The 22,729-nt window shown below is 44.0% G+C and overlaps 1 protein-coding gene across 2 annotated transcripts; it reads right to left on the bottom strand.

The window, feature by feature from the left end:
* Window positions 1–551: 551 nt before the first annotated feature.
* Window positions 552–18,605, bottom strand: TMEM154 (transmembrane protein 154). 2 transcript variants are annotated; one of them, XM_057376289.1, is made up of 6 exons: window positions 18,375–18,599; window positions 9,082–9,393; window positions 7,336–7,363; window positions 6,061–6,146; window positions 4,564–4,624; window positions 552–772 (listed from the first exon to the last, which is right to left on the bottom strand). In XM_057376289.1, the coding sequence occupies exons 1-6, from the start codon at window positions 18,439–18,441 to the stop codon at window positions 757–759; spliced, it is 570 nt and encodes a 189-aa protein (XP_057232272.1). In that variant the 5' UTR covers window positions 18,442–18,599; the 3' UTR covers window positions 552–756. The 2 variants fall into 2 exon arrangements, with proteins under 2 accessions (XP_057232272.1, XP_057232279.1); XM_057376296.1 differs by lacking the exon at window positions 552–772 and having other exon boundaries at window positions 6,054–6,146; window positions 18,375–18,605.
* Between the last annotated feature and the right edge of the window lie 4,124 nt (window positions 18,606–22,729).

Raw genomic sequence — 22,729 nt, 5'->3', positions numbered from 1 at the left:
CTTCTGTGGAGATAACAAAGGCAGTCTCAAAATAATACTTTTCACTTCTACAGTGCCTTTAATCTGAAAACCATAAAGCACTCTACAGAATCCATGCCCTTGCTGGGTTGCAGTCGCTTCTGGCTATTCCTTTGAGAGTCTTTTCAGCTGCTGTGTGTCCTCAGAGCTGGTCTGTCAGTCCCAGCCCAGCACCTCCCCTGCAGCAGCCCTGTGCAAATCAGTGCACCCTTCGGAAAAAGCAAATTGAGAAATAAACAATGCATAGGCATGAGCTTCACATCCWCCARGGCAGTCCAGAATTATGGACACTGAAACAAACACCAYAAAACCAAACCAAAGCAAAGAAACCCRCCAAACCTGGAATAGAAGTGGTTTTAAGTGCTGCACAATACACAACTKCAGAACTATACAGAAACATGGACTRCTTTGAGAACTTGTAGCAGGGATAAAAAAGAGGTTTCTCATGATTTGTGGTGAATCTCATTGCGAAAAGACTTTAAAACAGTCTGTAATCATGCTGCAGTGCTTTTCACTTTTTCTTTTCCTTTTCTTTTTCTTTATTTTTTCTTTTTCTCTTCTTCTTTTCCCTTGGTGATGTTTCCTTTCTGAAGACCATATAAAGCAGAATACAGCAAAAGCATTTGGTTCTCTGGATTTTTGAGATTGACTATATTTAAATCCAGTTCTTCCAGTATTGGGGAATGATGAGTTTGTGTGCTGCTTCCCTTTAGCCAGTTCTTTGCTGTTCTGAGGACTTCATGATTCACCATCACTGTGTACACATGGAAAAGTAAAAAACACCAACGTCACACTGTTGGGTTAGTTGTCTCAGCACGAAATAMCATGCAAGAATATCTCTGGAGGTCATGAGAAGGTGTTACCAGAAGATAAATCTGTCACTCATGCGATGTTTGAACCCCTCTCTTCTGCAGTGCCAGATGCTGGCAGTGAGGGCTGCTTTGATTCCTGTCTGATGGTTCCTGGCTGCCCAGCACAGCCTTTCTCCTGCTCCCGGCCCTCTTTCCACAGCTGAGCATAACTTTCTACAGATGGAATTTTTGGTTTACATCTGACCTCACAACAGGTGCATTTTCTCTTTGTCCCACTGGTTCCTGCCCAAGTGGCTTGCTCCCTAGTACTTTCTTAATTATGTTTGGCTCATGCCAACATTAAAARTGTGACATCTTATATTGGCTGATCTGTATTCAGTCAGCAGGGATAAAGGCAGGGTTTTAAACCACCTCTGAAGCTAAATGGGCCACTCATAATGTTTTACATGTTTTCTGAAGTCTCTTGGCAAATTGGGGCACATCCTGGGAATGCAGTACTTCTTCGTGTACCAACGTACCACTCACCCAAAACGTTTTTCCATAAGAAGATGGAGAGAAGGAGTCATCCTTTTTCAGACAGAGAGACTGGGAGGGTGCCCAGCAGCACCCAAGGCAAACCAAATCTCTCCGGTGATAAAGCACTGGGGGATTGCTTGTCCTCCACACCCTGCAATGACCCATGCTGTGAAGGGGACAAGGTGCACTTACTTCACTGAGACATTAAAGATCCCTGGAAGAAAGATTTGACTTGTACCCCTTGTGTACCACAGAGCCCTTGCCTGCTGCCCCTGTGCCTCCTGCCTGCACCCTCCTGCATGCATGGGATGGGAGCCCTGGCCCAGGGCAGCTGGAGAGGTTTTGCAGTTCTGTGCTCAGGCACAATAAGGATTCTAGCACTAGATTCCAAAGGCAAGAGTTTTTCTTTCAAATATATATTTTGAAAAGTGTATATAAATGTTGAAAATKTATAAATACRTRTATTTGTAACTTAGCTTATAAGGCCAAGGTAGATGACCTCCACTTACCAGGGTGCCCGGGCTGTCATATTTTGCCTCCTGTGCACAAACATGCAGCCATGATGCTCATGAGTACAAATTTTGCCATAATAATAGCTTTATTTAATTTTATTTCTTAGTCTTTAACTTTCCTTGCTCAAAAGAGCTGCAGAAATTGTCTATTTATGTGTATGTAATTCTCTTTCTGACATAATTTATTCATCTAAGAATTTGGTTGGGAAAAACAGCAGATCTTGGGGTCATAAGGTTCAACTGGACAAATAAACAGAAAGCAACTTTTTTGTTTGTTAACCCAGAAATCCCACCACTTCAAATAACATTCCACATTGAAATTAAGTGTGTTTCAAAATTTCATGTGAAATGAAATTTGAAGAAGGAGTYYTGAGRKAAGGGAAACACTCAACTTAAAAATRTTTTRCCACCATGCAATTCTGTACTTTAAATTTTTTAAAATTTTTATATAACAAATTTACTTCCTTTGAAAAGTAGTTTTGGAACAACTTTCATTCTGAGAATGYCRAAGTGTYRTTATTGAAATGTTGTCTCATATATTTTCAAAATTGTATCAAAATCATTCATAATTCAAATCATTTGAGTTTTGATGAACTTCCCTCCAGCATCTTCACRAAGCAAGAAAACACTATGTCTGTTCAGTGTAGCCTTGAAGTGTTTCCCAAACTGAAATATCAATAAAATCTAAAAAAAAAATTACCCGAATTTGAGAAGAAGTTTTAAATAAGTCTTTCAGATTCTGAAATTAAATCTAATGTTCATGGACTTTGTATTCATCTAACATCCTTTGTCTGAGCAGCTCCAAATATTTTTGAGATAAATCTCCTATTTTTATTTGCATTTGTTTGCCATTCTACAACTTCCAGGCATAAATTTCTCTACAATCTGATTCTAAGATACCATTAACAAAAAAATTTGTTTAAATAATGTGTGTGCCTTTGTTCTGACTGAAGCATACTTTACAGGGTTGCTTTTTTGTATCAAGGCTTAAGCCTCACCATAGTGTTCCCAAATAACTGTTTTACAAGGAAGGAGCTTGAGGTAGGGTGTAGCCCAAAGATGCCTTTTGATAGCCAGGAGCAAAACCCCTCTCTTCTGATGGGGTTAATGCAAATCCACTATAAAAACACTCCATTAGCAAGGATGGCATTTAAAATGTCAGCTCAAGCTGGTAGGTCACGATGATCTTTTTTTCCTTAAAATCAGTTGTTAAAGGTTTGGAAAGTAAACAATGCTAAGGGTGGCGTTGTGCCTAAAAGCCTTTTACAGCTTGACTCGTGCTGGTGTTAGCCTAAAGCTCAAGCACCCTTTGTCCTGTGCTCCCTGCTACAGTCAGTGGTACGCTCAGCAAATCTGCTTTCAGAGAACCGCTGTGCAGCTGCCTCTCCTTAACAATTTTCCCCACTCTGAGTTATCATTTCGCAGCAGGAAGGGAAACCCAGATGGCTAACAAATCCAGGATCTTTTCCAGTTGCTAAGGGTAAAATTAATGTGCTTGCTTGCATCTGGAACCTAGAATCTAAGCTTTTTTTCTTTTTTTTCCAAACAACACTAAGCTGAAACAACAACAACAATTTCACTTGCAGCAGATGTAAAAAGAAACCTTTTAAATACAAATGGCTGTAGTGGACAAGCCCCAGACAAAAGTTCCCCTCAACYTGAAGCTTTGGAGCAACTGAGTAGCAAACTCTGCAGCAGTGGTGATTTAACATCCCTATTTCACTCCTGAGTGAGGAAACTCAGAAATGAGGTKTGAATATTRTAACAGTCTACAGTGGGAGATGCARTTCTKCCAGGGAGGCATGTTCARSTGAATTATCTGGTGCCATGCGAAGCAGGAGACCTAGGTCCTCTCCCTGCTCCTGGCTTTGCCCGATTGCTTCACTGCTTCCACTGCACTGGGGATTTTCTTGGCAGGATGGCTTGTTATCATACCCTGGCACAGAGGAGCTGCTTTGCCCACTCCTCAGAATGCAGCTGCAACACAAGGGTGCAGGCAAGGGCAATGTACAGCCTCTTGTTTCCAGCTGGAACCAGAATTTTTAATTAGGGGAAATTGTGAGGGGTTTARGAGTTCTGGCCAAAATCCTGAGGAAACCAACCAGAAAGATTTTAAGTTTACAAGCTGTCAGGATTGTGGTTTTGCATCCCACTGGGATCTCTGCTTGGACTATCAGCTAGTGCCAGCTCTGGGGGAGTGCTGCAAGGGGCACTGGGAAGATCCTTCGTGTTTCTCATTCTTGGTTTTTTTCTTGGAGTCGGACAAGTCCCTCTCTGTCAGGTCACAGCTCCAGCCRAAACATCTGGCAGTGGTTCCCAAAAACCTATGGGCACCAGGTGGCAGAGGGGAACTGGGTGCCTGTCGTGAGGAGTGCCAAGGAAGCTATGCTGAATGCTTGTATTAACACCTTGGGAAACTGTGATTAAAGTCTGATCAGTGAGTGAAACTCCATCTGTGCCATCTGGTTGTCTGTCTTGCACCACTTTACAACTGCAAGATTATTTAGCAGTGCAGTTTACAGGAAGAGACCTGTTTAGAAATAAGAATGTCAAGCCTTTTGTTTAAATTGAAGTCAAAGGCCCTATCTATAAATTTTTAAAACTTAAATAGACCAAAGAATAATTGTATAATTGCATACAAAAAATAAATTATTTTAGAATTATATTGATCATATTTCCTCAGATAATATAATGAATTAAAGTACCTTGGATTGGCAATTGATTCTTTTTCTTCTTCTCTTACAGTAGGCAAACATTCACAGTCGCCTGGAACAGGGTAAGAAACAAGACTATGGTTACTCTTGGCAGTTCTTCTACATTTSTTTCAAAAATGCATCAACTTTTATCATGCAGTCACTCTAGAATATAGATCTGCAGATGCACTTCTGCACCCTTTTATCTGCACAGTCCCCACAGCATAAATCTTACACCTCCTTCCCTTTGATTAGTGTTGCCACAATTTATTTATTATATATATTCCAGCTGTTTATGTACACCTATACAAATGAGCCACTTTTGAGGACTGTCTCCTACAAACTGCCATGTGAAGGGTTATTTGCTAATCTTCCACTGCTGATATTTGCACCTATGCTTTATAATCCAGCTGGGAATTTGGGGCTGGAGTTTAAGGAACACTAACACACACACACACACACACATACACACACAAGTATGTAAAATATTTGCTCCCTTCTCTCCACAAAATTTTAAAATATATTTAACACCACTATTTTCCCATGTAGTACACTTAATGCCTCTCTTTCCCTACTGCACTTAGCACATTTCCTACCAGAGCTCCCAGACCGCAAAGGTCAAAGCCCCATCATGTGGAGYGCTGTGCTAATGCAAAGAAATGCTCCAAAGGGCTTTATGTCCTGAAAAACAAAGCATGCCTAGTAGGTCAGGCAAATGAGCCATTTGGATAGAAGGCAAGGGACCAGCAATGAAAAAAATATCAGTGTTTCAGCATTTCCTAGCCAGTGAAAAGCTGTTTATGGTTCAAAATCAGGCTTTGGTTAACTCATGGCTTTCCAAGGACCTGCAATTTTTGAGGAGAGCCTGATGGACAATGCAAACCCCTTAGAGATTTTGACTGGGGAATTCACCTGTGAGGAAAATGGGGCGAAAAATGCAAGATACTTAGAAGTAAACTGAGAAAGGAGTTAAGATGCTGCTGCTGGTAATTACTGCATGTTCTGATTGCTCCATGGGCTGACAGTCTTGCAAGGGAGGGGAAGGACATATTAATAGGTTCCTGGCTGCAATTTTAAATAAATGGTGGTCTGAACTATGGGCAAATGCATRTTTCTTCCAGAGTACCTCAATGTGGAGCACAAAACTGTAGAAATTCTGGAGACTGAAAAGACTAGATGCTTTAGAGAAGCTAGTATTTAGCATTAAAAATGTGTATTTAAAAATATAAATAACATTCACAGCCATAAGTGTGTTTAATAGAAATATCTACTGCAAACTGAAAACATTTATGAGCTTCCATCACATATTAAAAATAAACTCCCACACAAACTAAAATACTCCTCTGAAAAATCCCACCCCTGACATTTGTTCTGCTATTTTAGTAGGAGGGAGTCAAGAGCACAACTGAAAATGTTGTAGGAAAAGCAGCGACACGCATACAAAACGCCTTCCACTGATTTTCTATGCAGGCAAGAGAGGGAGGATGGAGTAGTGGGGTTACCGTATACCATTTTTGTTCATGCTGTTCATCCATTTATCAAGCTCTTCCATTTCTATCTCCATAACAGAGGGYGTGTCTTCTTCAAAAATAGGACTTGAAAGAAGAGAGGGGGAGAAAAAGCATTACACAAAATGCTTAATTCAAACAACATACAACGTAGTCATTTTGTGTGACTCTCTTTTAATTCCACAGACATGTATTAACTCTGGAAATCCATTTTAGCCTGGTAATCTGAGAAGAGGTCAGCCCAATGGGTGCGAACCAAATGGCCATAAACAGATGGGAGGGAGCGGCGCTGAGATGCCAGTCCTGGGCAGAGGTAGGGCTGCCTGAGACAGAACATGCAGAAGGACTCAGAGAGTGCAGCCAGGGGCGTGCCAGAGCACAGGATCACTGCAGCTTCTTGAAAACTGTCCCTGCTCTAAATAGAAAACTAAAAAAAAAAAAAAAAATAGTTTGTCCCTAGCTTCCTGGAACACATGACAGAAGTCCCATTGCCCCAGTGTTAAAAGCTGAAGGCCTAAAGTTTCATCATAGCTGTGACTCACATTTGCAGTGACTTCACAAGGAAAGGTCGTGAGAGGAGTTGCTCCATTTATTTAAATGCCTCTGCTTAGCTTCCTTTTGCATATCATTCCTGCAGTCATATGATAAAAAACCACTATTTTCAGAGAAAAAAAAAMCTTTTTTTCCTCCTGGAGCCAATTTGTGAACTTTTAATATCGATTAGCAAGATAGAGGTTAATAAAAGGGAATAAAAATTATCACTCTGGTAAAAGCCACACAGCTTCTGTCTTGTTTCCCAAGCAGCTGGGGTATTGCTCCTGTGGCAGCCAGGCAAGCCTTTCTGCCTCATCTCTGAGTAAGAAGACAAACTTGAAAAACAGGGGAGCAAGACACAGAGCTTATTCTGAATAGTAAAACCCTGTGATGAGCCTGGGAACTGATCCCCTTTGCTCATGGGGCACCTTGTACATCTTTTGGCTAATGGAGCTGGAGGAGCCGGGAGCAGGCACAGCAGGGGCAGTGGGCAATGGGGCAGTGGGTGCCTGTGGGGCAGTGCTYGCCTCAGTCACCACTAACTCCTGTTCTCCTGCTCTAGTCTTACACTTTTAGCCATGTACTGAAGGCACACTTTAGCCACCTGTTGAGATAGGTGGTTCAATCGATGGCAAAAGGCAATGGTGTTTTAATGTACAGATAAATTAAAAGAGGCACTGAAGGAGACAAAAGTTAGAGCAAAAGAATTTTTTTTTTAAAGAGTGATATTCATAAAATTTACCTTTTCACATTTTCGCTTCCCAGCTCATCTGGAAAAGAAGAAAGTTGGTGTTCATAGTTTCATAGGTTCATAATAAACCCCACTGTATTTATGGGGTCCAGACTGCATGCAAACCTTGAATAGGGTCAAGTAAAACAAGTGGCATTTTCAAAAGGCATAGAAACTAAATTGCAGATGAAAGACAAAGCATCTTATCCAGTTTGTAATTTTCAGAGGAACCCATTATTTCAAACCTAAAAGCAGCTCATTATTGGCTCAGCCATGCTGGGAGGAAGCCCAGTGTTAACGCTGCAGTGGGCAGGACAGGGCAGATGCACATTTCCCCGAGCAAAACAGATGTGGTGAGGGAAACAGTATCCTGGAAAAGAACCACTTCTGCAAAAAAAAATTATTTATTGSAAGCATTGGGACATTCTGCTACAGATTTCACTCAGGCAATCCAGCTCTGTCTGGAGACTCTGGGAGCCGCTCATGGGGAGAAAAAGGGCGGGGGGAAGTTGGGCTGCATGGCAGATTAGATCTCAGGCAAATGAAGCTGAACTAGCCAGATGTCAAAAGGGGTCCAATGCTACTTATGACTCCAAGACAAAGTAAAGGTGGGGAAAAAAAATTGTGTCACATAAGTCAGACATTATTCTGATAAATATCTTCACCTCCAGGAATCAAGTGACTGAAAAACCTGTCTTAAATCAGTYTATTTTTAATTCATTGTTGCCAGTGGATGATACCTTCCAGTTGATCCAGCACATTCCCAGACTGCTGAGCCACCCCAGACCCACAGAGCCATCTGCCCCAGCCTTGAGGATGCCCAAAATCCCAGCTCCAAAAGGCTGGCACAGGGCATGAGATCCCAGGACTGTCTTCCTGAAAGGCACCACATTTCCTAACCCTCTGAAGAGCGTACCTGCATTTCAATCACCCAGAAACAGATAGGTAACTGGATGCCTGGCTGTGAATTTTAGAGGGTGACCCAGTGATCAGTGAAATACAGTCTAAAAATGCCCTGAAGACTTGACCTAAAATCTGTGTTGAAGGTGTTGCACTGWCTGCAGGCTGATGAATTTAGAGCTSTGCTCTGRCCACAGARAGACACTGATAGGACCATTTCAGGATTTCACTTACCAACTATGTGGTTTTAATATGACACCTCCGTTTGCTTTCTGTGGCTTGACACTCCAARTTACCAATTCCTTTGTTAACAGATCACGGCACCTTCCTGAAGCATTGCTCACCCTACTGCAGCACCCAGGCAGTCTGACCTAGCTCACTCACTGTGATATCTTCAGAGCAGCCACCACCCTATGGAATCAGGTTCCCTTAAAATTGTTCCTTAAAATGGTTCCTATTTCAGTGTATCTCCAAGCAGCTTTACCTTGTGGGCACTATGGGCAATAGAATCTTTAATTTCACCTTGCATTAAGTTGCTAAGCATAAAGACAGAGCAAGCATTTGCAACCATCTCTGAGCATTCTCAGCATTTCCAGGAGCCAGAGATTTGTGCCAGGGCTCCCATGGGTGGGGCAGCACRAGCAGGAGGTGCCAAGAAGCAGAAGTAGCTCCTGCCCAAAGAGAGGTGTGTGGCCACGTACTGCCAGCTGGGGAGGATCCTCTCTTACTTGCCAAACACGCAACCACAACCAGAAAGGGCATCCTAAATGTGGCATCCCATGCCTCAAAATAATGTTCTGTTAATGTCCTAAACATGTCCTAAAAATAGTCCTTTGATGCACAAAAAGACAAATTTACCTTGCTTAGACTTTTTCCTTTTACGATGCATTACAAAAAATGCTGTTAACAAAATCAGTAGGACCAGCAGAGCCACAGGGACAACATATATCAAGATAGACTGTTCTGGTGCTTCTAGGCTGTCCTCATTGTTCACAGCATTCAGTTCAGTACTTGGAGAACTCTGTGTTTCAAAGCTGCTTTCAGTAGGGCCTGCAGTTACAAGTACTGGCTCATGGTCATCCACGGCTGAAGGACTCGTAGCAGGAAGATGTGTTGTTRTGAAAGTGGGTAATATCATCGATCCATCTCCCGATCCATCATTTTCAGGGCCTGTCAAATACATGAGGACAACTCACATGGGTTTCATTATTATTATCAGTGAGTCACAGTGTACAGCTTTAGTATTTGCTTCCCATTTGAGGTATTAAAAAAAAMCACCAGCAGATGCCCCACACACACAGATTTGTAGTCTTAGGCATCAGATATAAAATTAAATCACAAATTTGTCACCAAATCTTACCAGTCATGACCATGTTCTTCAGCTGACTTTTRCTGGGATTTGTCAGCCTGTGTCATCTATCTGCACACAGCTGCCTTGCACAGACTTCTTTTCCTGCAGATTGCCATCCTGTCTTGCTCACATATGAAATTACTCTGCTTCTCAGTAAACCACACCAGCCTGTTTTGCRTCTCAGCCTTGGCACATATATCCCTCCCCTTATCTAAGGAGCTAGGTACTGCCTTCAGGGAGACYATTATCCCTGGTTCACCGATTTCTTTGGTTCACTCATCTCCCTGTTCCTGTGCCTTTCTCAAATTTGTTAAATTTGTCTCATTGTGAACAACAGAATTGGTGAAAGGAAGTCTGAAGGACACGAAAGCTGGTGACTTTCACTTCTGCATGGACTAGAAGCGATGGTAGTAACACAGGAACATTACTGCATACAGGTCCAATTAGCTGTTCCTCTGTCTGATCCTACAGGCTGGCTGAAGGAGTGTGTGGCAAAGCATCAGTGCTGGGTATTCCTGATAAGTGCTAGGACTGGGGGTTTTGAACTTTGATCTCAGTCTTGGATTCATTTATCATGTATTTTGTAAGAAAAGTGGCTAAAATTGGCTGTGTTGGTAATAGTGAAACAAGGTGCTTTTTGTGTGTCTGAATAAGAGTCTATTGACTGTCACAGGGTTTAAAAGCTTAAAACAAATACAGCAATTTCTGGGCTGATACTGTATTCTATACTGATGCCAAAAATCCTGTTGTAGCCAAAGCTGCAAGAATCAGTCATCAGACAAATTACAACAGCAAAGCCTTCAATAATTTTCTTAGCATGAAATTAAATTATGGGATTTTTGTATTATCTGCCCTTTCAGATAGAACACTGGCATGGTACATGTCTCATTTTATGAAATAAAGCAGGGTGGGATTTCATGACTTTCGCAATTACATTTTTCTCCTCRTTCTTGTAAAGTGCTGGGCAGCCAGAGTTTCCACTAGAGTTAGCAAGAGTTTAAGGTTTTCAGCACCTCACTGCTGGCATTTGCAATCTCACAGGACTGGAACCAAAAGTACTTAGCATTTTAAATGCCTTTGTAAACACATTAATCTTCATAATGGCCCTGAGAGATGAGCAGTTATCATCTCCATTTTACAAATGAGAATTCAGAAGGACGAGGATGCTGTCCTTCCCAGGGATGCCAAGTGAGAGAGAAAAACTGGGATTAGAGCGCTATCTCTTGCTTAATCCACTCTGCAGCATCTCCTCTCCCAGCAGATTTGTCTCAAAGAGGAGATGAGTATTTCATGAGACTGTATTCAAGGAAACCCAATTTCAAATGAATAAAATTATTTGAGTGTGACAGCAGTGTTTTGTCAYAATGCTGCACATATCACGGAGGCATCTGATTGTTTCATCCTTTTCTACCAACTAGGAAACAMTTTGAATACTTAATGTAATACGGTGAAGGTCACCAGACTCCTTCACCACAACAGGACAATGAAAACGATAGCTCTTCTGTGGCAAAGCACTTTGTATCAATAGTCTCTCTGTCTCTTCTGTACTKAGTATTTCAGTCAAGAGCAAAATACTATCGCTGCCTCCCTTGCAGGTAATGACCCCTTAGGCATGTGCTGCTCCAGCCCTTCCYGTGATCTGCTGGCTGTCCTCAGTCTGATCACAAAGGACAGGAGGGAGAGCGTCCCTCCCTTATTAGTTTGGTCATTTGACTTTTCTTTTCCGAGGCAGTTTGTAGTTCCCGGTGCCTGCAGCCACTCCGTTTCAATCGCTGTGCAGAGCAGTGAGGCAGCACTAGAGATGTCTGTGCTGCAGACGGTGGCATGATGGACTGTGCCAGAGCTGATGGACTGTGCCAGAGCTGATGGACAGTGCCACAGGCAGAGCTGATGGACTGTGCCACAGGCAGAGCCGATGGACTGTGCCAGAGCTGATGGACTGTGCCACAGGCAGAGCTGATGGACTGTGCCACAGGCAGAGCTGATGGACTGTGCCACAGGCAGAGCCGATGGACAGTGCCACAGGCAGAGCCGATGGACAGTGCCACAGGCAGAGCTGATGGACAGTGCCACAGGCAGAGCTGATGGACAGTGCCACAGGCAGAGCTGATGGACTGTGCCACAGGCAGAGCAAAGCCGATGGACTGTGCCACAGGCAGAGCTGATGGACTGTGCCACAGGCAGAGCCGATGGACTGTGCCATAGGCAGAGGGATGGACTGTGCCAGAGCTGATGGACTGTGCCACAGGCAGAGCAGAGCTGATGGACTGTGCCACAGGCAGAGCAGAGCTGATGGACTGTGCCACAGGCAGAGCTGATGGACTGTGCCACAGACAGAGCCGATGGACTGTGCCAGAGCTGATGGACAGTGCCATAGGCAGAGCTGATGGACAGTGCCATAGGCAGAGCTGATGGACTGTGCCAGAGCTGATGGACTGTGCCATAGGCAGAGCTGATGGACTGTGCCATAGGCAGAGCTGATGGACTGTGCCAGAGCTGATGGACAGTGCCATAGGCAGAGCTGATGGACTGTGCCATAGGCAGAGCTGAGGGACTGTGCCAGAGCTGATGGACTGTGCCATAGGCAGAGCTGACGGACTGTGCCACAGGCAGAGCTGATGGACTGTGCCAGAGCTGACGGACTGTGCCACAGGCAGAGCTGATGGACTGTGCCAGAGCTGATGGACTGTGCCAGAGCTGATGGACTGTGCCACAGGCAGAGCTGATGGCCCACCACAGCCTCACTGAACCTCTTCAGTGACCTTGCTTCATTTTCCTCTGCTAGCCATCGCCCTGGGCACTCACTGCCTGCCACATTTGATATATTGAGAGGGACAAGCCTGTTGCTTAAAATAGGGAAAGGGTGTGGAGAAAATAGCTTATTTTTCATTTACTCGGAGAGCYAAAATGGATTTTTCAAATGTCTAAAGCATGGTGTGACTTTAAAGCAAAGCAAACAGTCACACCTCATTAACTGCAGTGATAAACTTTCAGCTGCAGAGTATGCTATGCTTGATTTCCGAGAGAGACTTTTCCAGTATCTCTGCTACTTTGCCTGGTTCTGAACTATGAAGCAGACTTCAAATAATTTGTCTCTGTGTGAAACAGAATTACCTTTTCTAGTCTCTAGGCAAAGAAAATAGCCAATCACAGGGAGTGACCTTGCTGCCATGTATCTTTGTTCACTTCGCATAATTCCAGGGACAAAGCAGCATCTCTCTGGGAACACCATTTCCTCTTACAGAGATATTTTCTCTGAGTGAATTAAATACATCTTTCAGCAGAAGGGCAGCCAATTGCACAATATTCTTGCACGGATATTGCTCTTATTTCCTGCGTTTTACCTGCTGCCTCAACACATCTCCCTCCCCCATCACCTCTGAGGAGCAGAGCTTGGCCYCAAGGGATGCCTCACCTGTCACCCAGCAGTTGCTCTCACTCTCAGACCACCCAAAATCACCCTTTTTACACAGTGGGAGAGCACAGCCTGCACTGTGCTGGCCCAGTGGCTTGCACCAGGGCAGGATTTGTACCTCCAGTCCGGCAGGGAGAATCGGGCTCAGACCTCCAGGTGCAGCTCTAGTGCTTGCCACAGCCACATGGTTGACCTCAAGACTTCTGCTATTTTTCACAGTGTTTCAATTTAAAGCAGTCAAAATAGCAAGTGGGCTGCATTGCAGCTGGCCCCAGTGCCTGTTTTGTCGGGTGACTGAAAGCTGGGCATTATGAGGCATGAAGCAGAGCAAAAGAGCATCTGAAAATTGGMGATTTTGTGAGGTGCTGTTCAGACATTTTTTCCATGCCAGATTTGCAGTGCTAATTCATACCATGAACTGTCCTGTCAGCTGTGCTGGGGTTTCACCTTGCAGAGTTCTCCCTGCATATGGGGATCTGACTGCATTAAAGCAAGACATCCAGGGCGGAAAAGCAAGGCCAGTGGAGTGAAACAAAGAGCAAGTCACATCTGACCATACAGAAACCTCTTTGATTCTGCAAGGCCTGTGCCCTTTCTCTTGTTGAATTCAGCGTCATGTTGTTGGCTATGGTCCAACATYCATACTCACCCCTCTACACATCTTGTCCAAGGAGCAAATGCTCACAAAGCAACCACATTGGCTTCATCTTTGTCTGGATCACCTGGGACATGAATGCTGCTGACTTCTTCCCATGAGAAGTGGATGGGAAGACACCACAGCTTCAGCCCAGCCTCTATTACCTCTTACCATGCTTTCAAGAGCGGAAGGGAGAGAGGCTGGGAAGGTGGGCACAGCTGGAACTGGAAGCTAAGTAGCTGGAGCTGGAAGTCAGGAAATTCTCAGGTTTCCACAACTGAGGTATTAGAGGATCKAGTATACAAGGGACCAAAATGCCTGAGCAAGCACTAGCAACATCTCAGAAAAGGTTCAATTAAGAGCTCGTACAAATTATGAAGAAGCTATGTSTCTGTATGCAGATACCATGGCATAAGGTATTACTCAGTATTTTCTACTCTAAAACTATGCTTGGGTCACTGATGGACTTTGCTTGAGTTTTGGAGGTGCTCCCAAACCTGCTTTTCACAGGAGACAGASTTGAGCATACCAAGCGGTTTTACAGATAGGAGTCCAAAAAACTGCATCTCAATCAAGCAAACAACATTTCTGTTGTTGCAGCATTTCTTCCTCTGAAGTTTGTGCTGCAGCACTCAGAGGTGGTGATATGGGCTTCCTGATGAAGTAAGCAGGCAAACAGGTTTCTGAATTTACTTGGATGCAAGGCAAGGGAAAATAGCAAAGGAAAATAGCTGGCAGTCAGCACATTCAGTTCTGTTGTAAAACCATCAGTCTCTCTGCTGCCTTGGCATCAGACTCAAGGACTGAGGTCTCTCAAAGGAATTTTTCAAATTACACTATAGTGCCTACTTAGAGGAGAAAAAGGAATGAGGTAGAGAAAAAGCAAGAGCTATGTCAGTGGGATAGCCAGGCTTACTAGCTGGAAGGGAAAAATTTTGTTTCTCCAAACTTTCCCATAAGCTATAAAAATGCAGTGAAAGGAAGGCTCAGGAGGTGACAGAACAAGAAATGGCTATAAAGCTGGAATAAAGCTACCACATCCTACATCATTCAGCTCCACAGACACATTCCTTTGGTGGTGTAGTTATACTGCTCCACATGGTCTGTGTGCTCCTCTCTCTTATGGCTTGGCTCATCCCTGTGCCGTTCCTCTCCCCGCATTTCAGGCTGCTGCAAGAAGGGCTGCTCCTTGCCGTGGCCGGGGCTTGCCCGGCGCCTGTTGTGGCAGGTCTGTCCTGTCAGTCTGGCTGCAAGAGGAATCCTTAAAAGCCTGCAGGCTAGCTGTTGAGAGCATAGGCTCTTCTGATGAGGGAGCACAGGCATTTCAGGATGGCTAATCTGTAGACAAGATCCTATTAAAACGAGGTGCTTAGAAAGCGTTATCTATGTATAACCCGAAAGAGGAAACAACTGGTTAAGCTCATTTATACAAGATGGAAACTGCTTTTCCTCGCTGTATTTCCATCCAGCTGAAGTGCTGCATTAACAGCCAGTGTTGCAAATTCAGTCACACATCTCAAACTGTGAATCTGTAGTSTAATTTCTCACTCCCAGTAGTAAAGGCTCTCCAGGCCAATTTATGCATTTAGTTGCTCCTACTCAATCTGATGGCCTTCTAGCTYTGCATCTGTGATACCCGTGCGACCTCACTGTGATGCAAATCTCTCAGTGCTTCTTGCTCTCAGGAGGACCCTGAAATTAAAGATTCAAAAGCTCCGGAGGCTTTCCAGCTATCATAAAATCTCTTGAGGGAAAAGAGATTGGTGTCACTGACTGAAAATTAGTATTCAAYCTTGCTGATTTAAATAAGAGATTTTCTGAAATGCCTCTGAAGCACTTGAACAAAACACAGTGCATATTTGTGTGGATAAAAGAGAGGAATTGTAGTAAATATGTAGGAGAAATTTATGTGTTCAGTAGAAAGGGTTTTTCATCTGCTTTTTAGGGTACTGTACTTTGGAAAGARAATATGTAGCAAATCCTCATTTCTTACATTGTTGCTTTGTTAGAAAATATTAACAGGTGACTGTAAGGGGTTCAAGCCCATTCTCAGTTCTTCGTTCTAGGGTGGAACAGGTCAAAACTATTGCTCCCTTAGAGATCTTGGCCTTGTAGGAGAGGCAATGCAAAAGGTGCGAGTTGCTGCCAGTGTTCATGGTACAAGCTGCTGAATATCTGGATCTTTGATAGCAGTGTTTCTTTGAATGACAATTCAGAAAATAGCACAGAGACACAGGCAAAATAAAGCACTACCTTCAACTACCCCAGTTCTTCCTCTTGGTGATCTTACATGTTTTACTGTTCCTCTTCCTCACATGCTCCCCATGTCAGACCACTTACACTGCAATTTCCCACGCATTTCATCGAACGCAGTGGGAGATGACATAGCCTGGGAAATGATTCTAGGGTCAGAGCCTAGCAAGGGTCTTAATGCTTGTTCCTAGGGTCAGCTCACATGCCTAGGTAGGTCTTCAGGGCTGCTGCAAGGCTGAACAGTGAGTACCATCCCCTACAGCAGASGTGATGCCCTACACTGTTAACTGTAGGGCTTCCTGACTGCACTAAAGCAAGGGGAAGGGAACTGGTACAAATGCCAAAGTCCCCTCAGTATGGAGCTGGGAGAAAGCCAGCACCCAGAACTGGGACCTCAGGAATGCTCTTAGTGCTACTGGATTAGAGGGATTGTAGCCTAGCAGGGAGAAAACCATCCACACATCATAATCCAAATGGCAAGACTAGGCTTTACGAGGCTCTGGCATGGTATGGGAACAGGACYTATAAAGACTTTAATCTGTCTGTGTTGCAAGATTTAATCATACTCTGTTTGCCTATTTTGTAAATGGTCTCTAGACAGCAGACCACTTAAAAGGTGAAGACTGTGTCTGGCAAAAGGTAAAAAAGCTCCTTCAAAGGTCCTGCCCTGTTGATCTGTGAGCGAGGAAGGGTGAGAGCAAAGGATYTCCCCGGGAGGCTGCTCTCAGCAGAGGGGTTCCTGACCCATCCAGTAGGGTACATAAGCCCTACATAAACTTTCCCCCCACCAGTTTAATTTCCCTCCAAGGCTCAAGTTCAAAATTTCCGTCCCACCCCTGCAGTCAGAGTACGCCCMCAGGTACATTTTGGGGCTGGTTTCATAAGCAAAAGCTGCCTTTATATGGGGAGCAAAGGTGGATGCTCTCCTCCCCTTCCCCTACTGCTGTGGATTGGCTCCGTAGAGTCAGAGCTCACAGGACGTGGGGAGRGCTCTGGCAGGACTGACTCACTCCCAAAGAGGAACCATTCCAAAATCAACCAAAATTTACAGGCTGATCTGCTGGTAGCAAGTCTCTGAAGGCAGTGGGGAGTGGGTTGGGTATGTGGCATCTGCTTGGTGCTTCCTGCAGCCTCTAAAACCCATTGCAGAGAAGGGGCAAGGGGCACCCAGTCAGGGGCTGAGGGRTCTGGGGGGATTAAGGCTTTCCCCACCCCAGGGAGGTGGTGATGAAATAGTAGCTCTCAGTGCCCTGCACACGAGCTGGGGAAGCAGGAGCCTGATCACTCTGCACTGCTTTCATTGCTTTCAGTGTGCTCCTGTTCCCCTGGGAGCTCTGTTTTGCTCTGTCCGTGGTGGGATTTGTGTTCCTCTGACGTTTTGATTCTGAGCTACTTTCAAGGCWTGCAGCATATTTTCCTAAAGTGACTGCAGTGCAGCAGGGCTGCARTAACACAGCCAAACCCAAACCATTTTATACCTCACTTAGCTCACTCTCACAGCCAAGCAAGTCTCCTAAATGSAAGCAGCTCACCAGCATGCCAGGAGCCCGCAGCCCAGCTCTCCACTTCGGGAAAAATTGCCCACACCAAACCACCAATTCCAGCAGTGCATTTTGGGACATAAAAAGAATTCCAGGGATATCTGAGCTCAACCATCCTCTTTCCCTGCTTTCCATAGAGCTTCTGCATGTTACATTAGCACAGAGGCAGCAAGCACTTCTCGTCCACATCGAGGCACTTTAGCAGGGATTTCCTTGACACCAAAAGACTTATAAGCACCACCGTGGCAAGGTTTCACCACAAGAGCTGCCTATCACGTTCAGCCGCTGGCTGCCAAAATGCCAGAGGAACCAATGACTGCTGCAAATAGGCAATAGCCTCACAACGGCACCCCAGCGCACCAGCATTTTGTCACAAGAAGCTTTTTCGCTCATGGTACTTCCCCTCAGAGGGTCAGGACCTAAGTCCATGGTGCCGTCCCGGCCACTTTGTTCTGCAGCTGAGAATTCAAAATATTTGTCTCCGGAACCGGCTGTTCCTTTGTTAAASCAGTTTCAGTGCTCCGTGACTGCGGAAATCGACAGTCACCTTTTGAATGGAAGCAGTGCTCTGCCTTTAACTTTGCTGTTAAACACTGATGGTATGGGTGTGGGATTTAAAAAGTTCAACAGATAACTAAAATTAGAAGCTAAATGCCTGTTGGGTCAATATGGAAACTCCGGTTCTCCACACACCTGCAATTCAAGAAATGTAGGAATTTTAGGATTCGTTTGCTGCTGTTTGGGGGTAGGTCTAAGGAAAAAAAAAGTCAAATCTTTGAAAAAGACAGGCAATTGAAAACACAGAGGGTAAACATAGCAAAAATCAGCCGAGAGCAAGTCCCCACAGATCTCCCAGCGCTCAGTTTGGAGGGTGTTGCCCTCCAACTTGGTCCCATTGCTGCAGGCAAGAAACGCGGTCCCACCTGGGCAGGCGAAAGGCGCTTTGTCACTCACCATTGCCGGCAGCTCGTCCAGCCAGCGACAGCGCAGAGAGCAGGGTGAGGAGCCCAGCGCTCCGCATGCTGCGCCCGCAGCGCTCCCGGCCCAGGGGCGCTCCGGCTGCCTCCCTGCTGCACCCGAACAGCTACATTTCCTGCTTCCTGCCGGGGTGCATCTCAGCTGCATTTCTTCAGGAGATGGACTCTCTTTGATGGGTTTTAGGAAGTGATGTAATTCCGTCTGGGCCTGTCAAACGAGCAATGATTGCAAAAGAAAGAAGAAAAAAAAAACCCCAGAAGTTGCTCTTCAGGCACGCACTTGGCTGAAGCACCTTTTTGCTGTAGGTGAGAGAGCTCCTGCTCTCTTCCTCTCCTTTCACTCCTSACTTAACTGCCTTCTATCTTCACCTACACACTGCCACAGACATCGTATGACTACAAATCAGGCACAAAATTTCACGTGTGTATGTCAGCAGGAAGGTTTTATGCCACTTTTCAGGGTGGTTGAGCAAGAAAATCTCAATATTGCCTCCCCTCATGCCTTGTTTTCAASCTGTAATTCTCCCCCCTTAGGGGTGGGAGTCTGCATGCAATCACAGTCCCACAATGCAACCCCCAAGTGGGCTGTCTTCAGCAAACGGGATGAAAGGCTGGCTCTCTTAGAACCTATAACTGAGTATTCTGGGCTGGTTGTGCTGAGGAAGAGGAAAAAGCATAAAACCACATCACTTTCTGTTATGAGCAGGTGGCTTAGCTAGAAAGTGCTTAGACACCAGTGTGAGGATGGCTATAGATAGACAGGGGACASAAGGTTTCAATCCCCACCAGGATGCAGGGCCTGGCATGGGGGTCCACAGTGCCATGGTTGATGGAGGTGGCAAGGGGCAGGTAATCCTGCCTCCTTTCCTAACTCCTCTTGATTTTCGCTCCCCTTTGGTAATCTCTGTCTGAGTGTGAAGATCTTGGCTGTTGCCCCCCCAAATGCTGCTTTGTTCTCTGTTCCCACCACACAGTCACTGTCTACACACTCAGAAACACACAAGGGCTGGCCAGAGGCTTGCACACATTGCCTGTTGYTGGGTAAGAGCAATGGAGGATTTAAAAATTAAACCAAACATTTTCAATCTTCTTGCTGTACAGGACGGACACAGTCGGGGCCCAGGATTTGGATCTGGATCTAAACCACACCATACATGTATCCAAGCAGGGAGAGTGGTTGGACCATAGATTGGGTTTGTTCCACAGTAGAAATAAATGCTGGGTCTAAAATCCATGTCTCTGAGTTGAGGAGAGTCTGAACTCCGGATTTTACTCTGGAGCATCCCAGGTTTGAGCCATTTTAAATACTTGCACAAAATTTCCCGGTAATAAACTAAGGAAGGAGGGTTGAATGGTGTAGGAGCTTCATAGTACTTCCCCTAGACATCAGCCTCTGTCAAAATCTGATTTCTGGTCAGAATTTTTTGAATTCTAAAATTTGTTGAAACTGGTGAATCTTTATGTTCAGATTGGTGGGAAGTGATCAATTGCTGCTCTGTTTCTCAAGCTAATAATTTTTCTTAACACACTGATGCTTTTATAGGTCATTATAGGTTATTTAGCTTGAGTTGCTGAGAAATGGGTCAGTGATTCATTTAATGACCAGCTTGTTGATAGATTGAAGCCRCTTGACTGATACATTTAATCAAAAATTTGAACTGGTTGCTTAGAATATATGTTTATGCACTTCATAAAATGGTGGAGGGGGGGAGCAAAGTTACAGCATTGCACCTACAAGAAGATAAAGAGGAGTTCTGAGTTTTGAAACCACTGTGCTGATTAACTAATTAAATACTTCTACTTTTTCTTTAATGTTCTTTAATATGATGTCAAGTCATACACAGTAACACTCACCCGACAGAAATATCAGAGGTGAAACTTGCCAATACTTTAAAGATGTTTCTGTCAAAAAATGACAGAAACTCCAAGGATTACTAATAGTGTCTAATTGACAAAGACAGTTTGAATGATGGAAGTTCAGAAACTGAGGCTACCCAGGCATCTCCTATGTGCTCAGAGGTGAATTTGTCTAGCCTGTCTGTGTTTTCAGGAGCAGAGTCTYAGATGTCAAGGCTGTCACTAATGCCCATCCTCAGTTTTCCTTGAATTTTAGCCAACACTAGGCTAAGTCTTACTATTTAACAGTATTTTAATATGTGCATTAAYATACAGAAAAGATGTGCTATACTCCTTTACATTTTTTCCCCATCTCCTTCCCAAGGTTGCCACTCATGGCAACTCTTTCTAATACCACATGGGCTGCAAATATGCCCTTCTGATTTATCCTTCCCTGAATATTTGGTGGTTTTGCCCCATTCTGCAGATTTAGTCCAGCTCACTCATCCATTACTAAAACATAAACCTAGACAGAAAAACTGGAAGGGATTTGTGTTTATTTTGTATCTCTGCTGCATTTTAAACTCATATTTCTAATGTAAAAAACTATAAACTTTTCTCTTTTCCCCTTCAGTCTTCCTGCATCGGTTATAACCTTTCCCCTCAGATTTCCCTCGACTATTATTGACAAATGCTTGGCTAACAACTCATCACTGCCCCTGGAAAGCATGATTGCCATCTACTGCTGTGTACACAATTATGATTTCTAAGGCAAATAAAAGTRCAGGAAATGTGACTCTTGGCCACAGTACATTTTAATTAATATTTTAGGGAGATACAAAAGAAGTTTGGCATGCATTTGACTATTTGGGGTTTTTTTTTAACTGTAGAGAAAGAGGAACAAGGTATTTTGGATGCTGACAAATCAGACTGTCAAGCAAGAGCATTTACCTTGTCTATCCCCAGCAACATTAGGATCATGCTCCCCTGAAGCACTCTCAGCAGGCTCCCTTTTGCTGCCTGGGAAGCAAAGTTAGTACCTTTGCCTTGCTTGTTGTCTTAAGCCTCATGTGTCTCTCTTYATAGGAGAAATACAGAAACCAAAAGCTGAAGTGACAACCTTGCTGCAAAACAAACYTGTACATATGGAAATCCATGTGGCTTCAGCCATGGATGGTTTTGTAAAAAGAGTGGATTGTGGCTGATAGTTTCATGGGCCTTAGTGCATTTACTAGGATCCATAGTGCACCTTAGCAAAAAGAAGTGTCTTTTCACAGGTAAAGCCACTAAATTTTCTGGGTGCTTACAATGTATGTGACCCATCTGGAAATGTTTGTGCATGTTCAATGTTTTTGTTTCATCAATTTTTATGTTATTAAGGGCATTTCTGACCACACAACTAAGCTGTTTGTTAATGTTCTTCCCTAACTGAGAAGGATTTGTGTCACTGAGATTACAGGATGTCATCAGAGTGACATTTKCAGAAAAACAGAAATGTATTGCAATGCTGTAGCCCCTTGGCTGATGCTCTCCTTGTTCCTTTTTCCTGTGAAAACAACAACAGCTAAACTTTTGCAAGTGATGTGGCAAATTGATGGTTGGCTGCAGGGCTTGCATTACAAACCTGCTTGTGCAGCTTGCCTGCTGCAAACTTCAGCAGCTAAGCCACCTGCTCTGAAGTGCAGGCAGGGGCTAGACCCAGCCAAGTTCTGCTAGTCCCTTAATGACTTGTTTCTGTCTCTGACATACGTTGAGAAAGGACAGATAAAATTTTCCCACARGTTGCTGTGAAAGAATGGAAAATAGCAGTGTACCGCAATTCACAGCAACATTAAAAAAAAAATCATCAAAGCAAAAGAGTTTGTGCAAAGCCCACAGGGATCTTCTCAAGCCAGCCAGAGTGTCRACTGCAATGGCACTTCTGCAGGCTGCTGAGCTAAGATTTGCAGAATCAAGGCTAAAATCCACTGCATCCTTGTGTAGAAATCTCATGGGAATCTGGAACTTCRTCCACGGTTGCACTTGTTTCAGAGCAAGCAATGCCTGACTGAGCTGCAGATGATAAAGCTCTCTTTCCAGCAAACTCAATTCTAGATTATATGAGAAGACAAGTTACATTTTATTTCAGCCACAAAGGTGCTTCAGAAGAAGTTTTAGATCTTTCTGAAACCAATGCCACCAGCATAAATTAGAACAAAGCTTAGAATAACGAGATTTACAATGTAATATAAGATGGACAATGTAATATAACTAAAATGAGAGTGACAATAAAAGCACAAAACCAARTATCTGCCATTTGTAAGAATCTCCTTAATTGGACTTGTAATTGTCTTTTATTTTCTTTTTCTTTATTTTCTTCCTTGTGCATGACACAGGCTCTTGTATCATGGCTATTTTGGATACTTCAATAAGAACAGAAATAAAACACCAAGCTAAACTTGAAAAATCGAGATACTGGTATCTACAAAATTATACTTGAAAATACTCAGATGTTTG

The sequence above is a fragment of the Malurus melanocephalus genome, unplaced genomic scaffold (assembly GCF_030028575.1).
Source record: "Malurus melanocephalus ecotype Western Australia unplaced genomic scaffold, MMel_1.1 scaffold_9, whole genome shotgun sequence".
Taxonomy (NCBI): Eukaryota; Metazoa; Chordata; class Aves; order Passeriformes; family Maluridae; genus Malurus; species Malurus melanocephalus.
The sequence above is the reverse complement of the archived record's forward strand: the minus strand, read 5'-3'. Positions and strand labels throughout refer to the sequence as shown.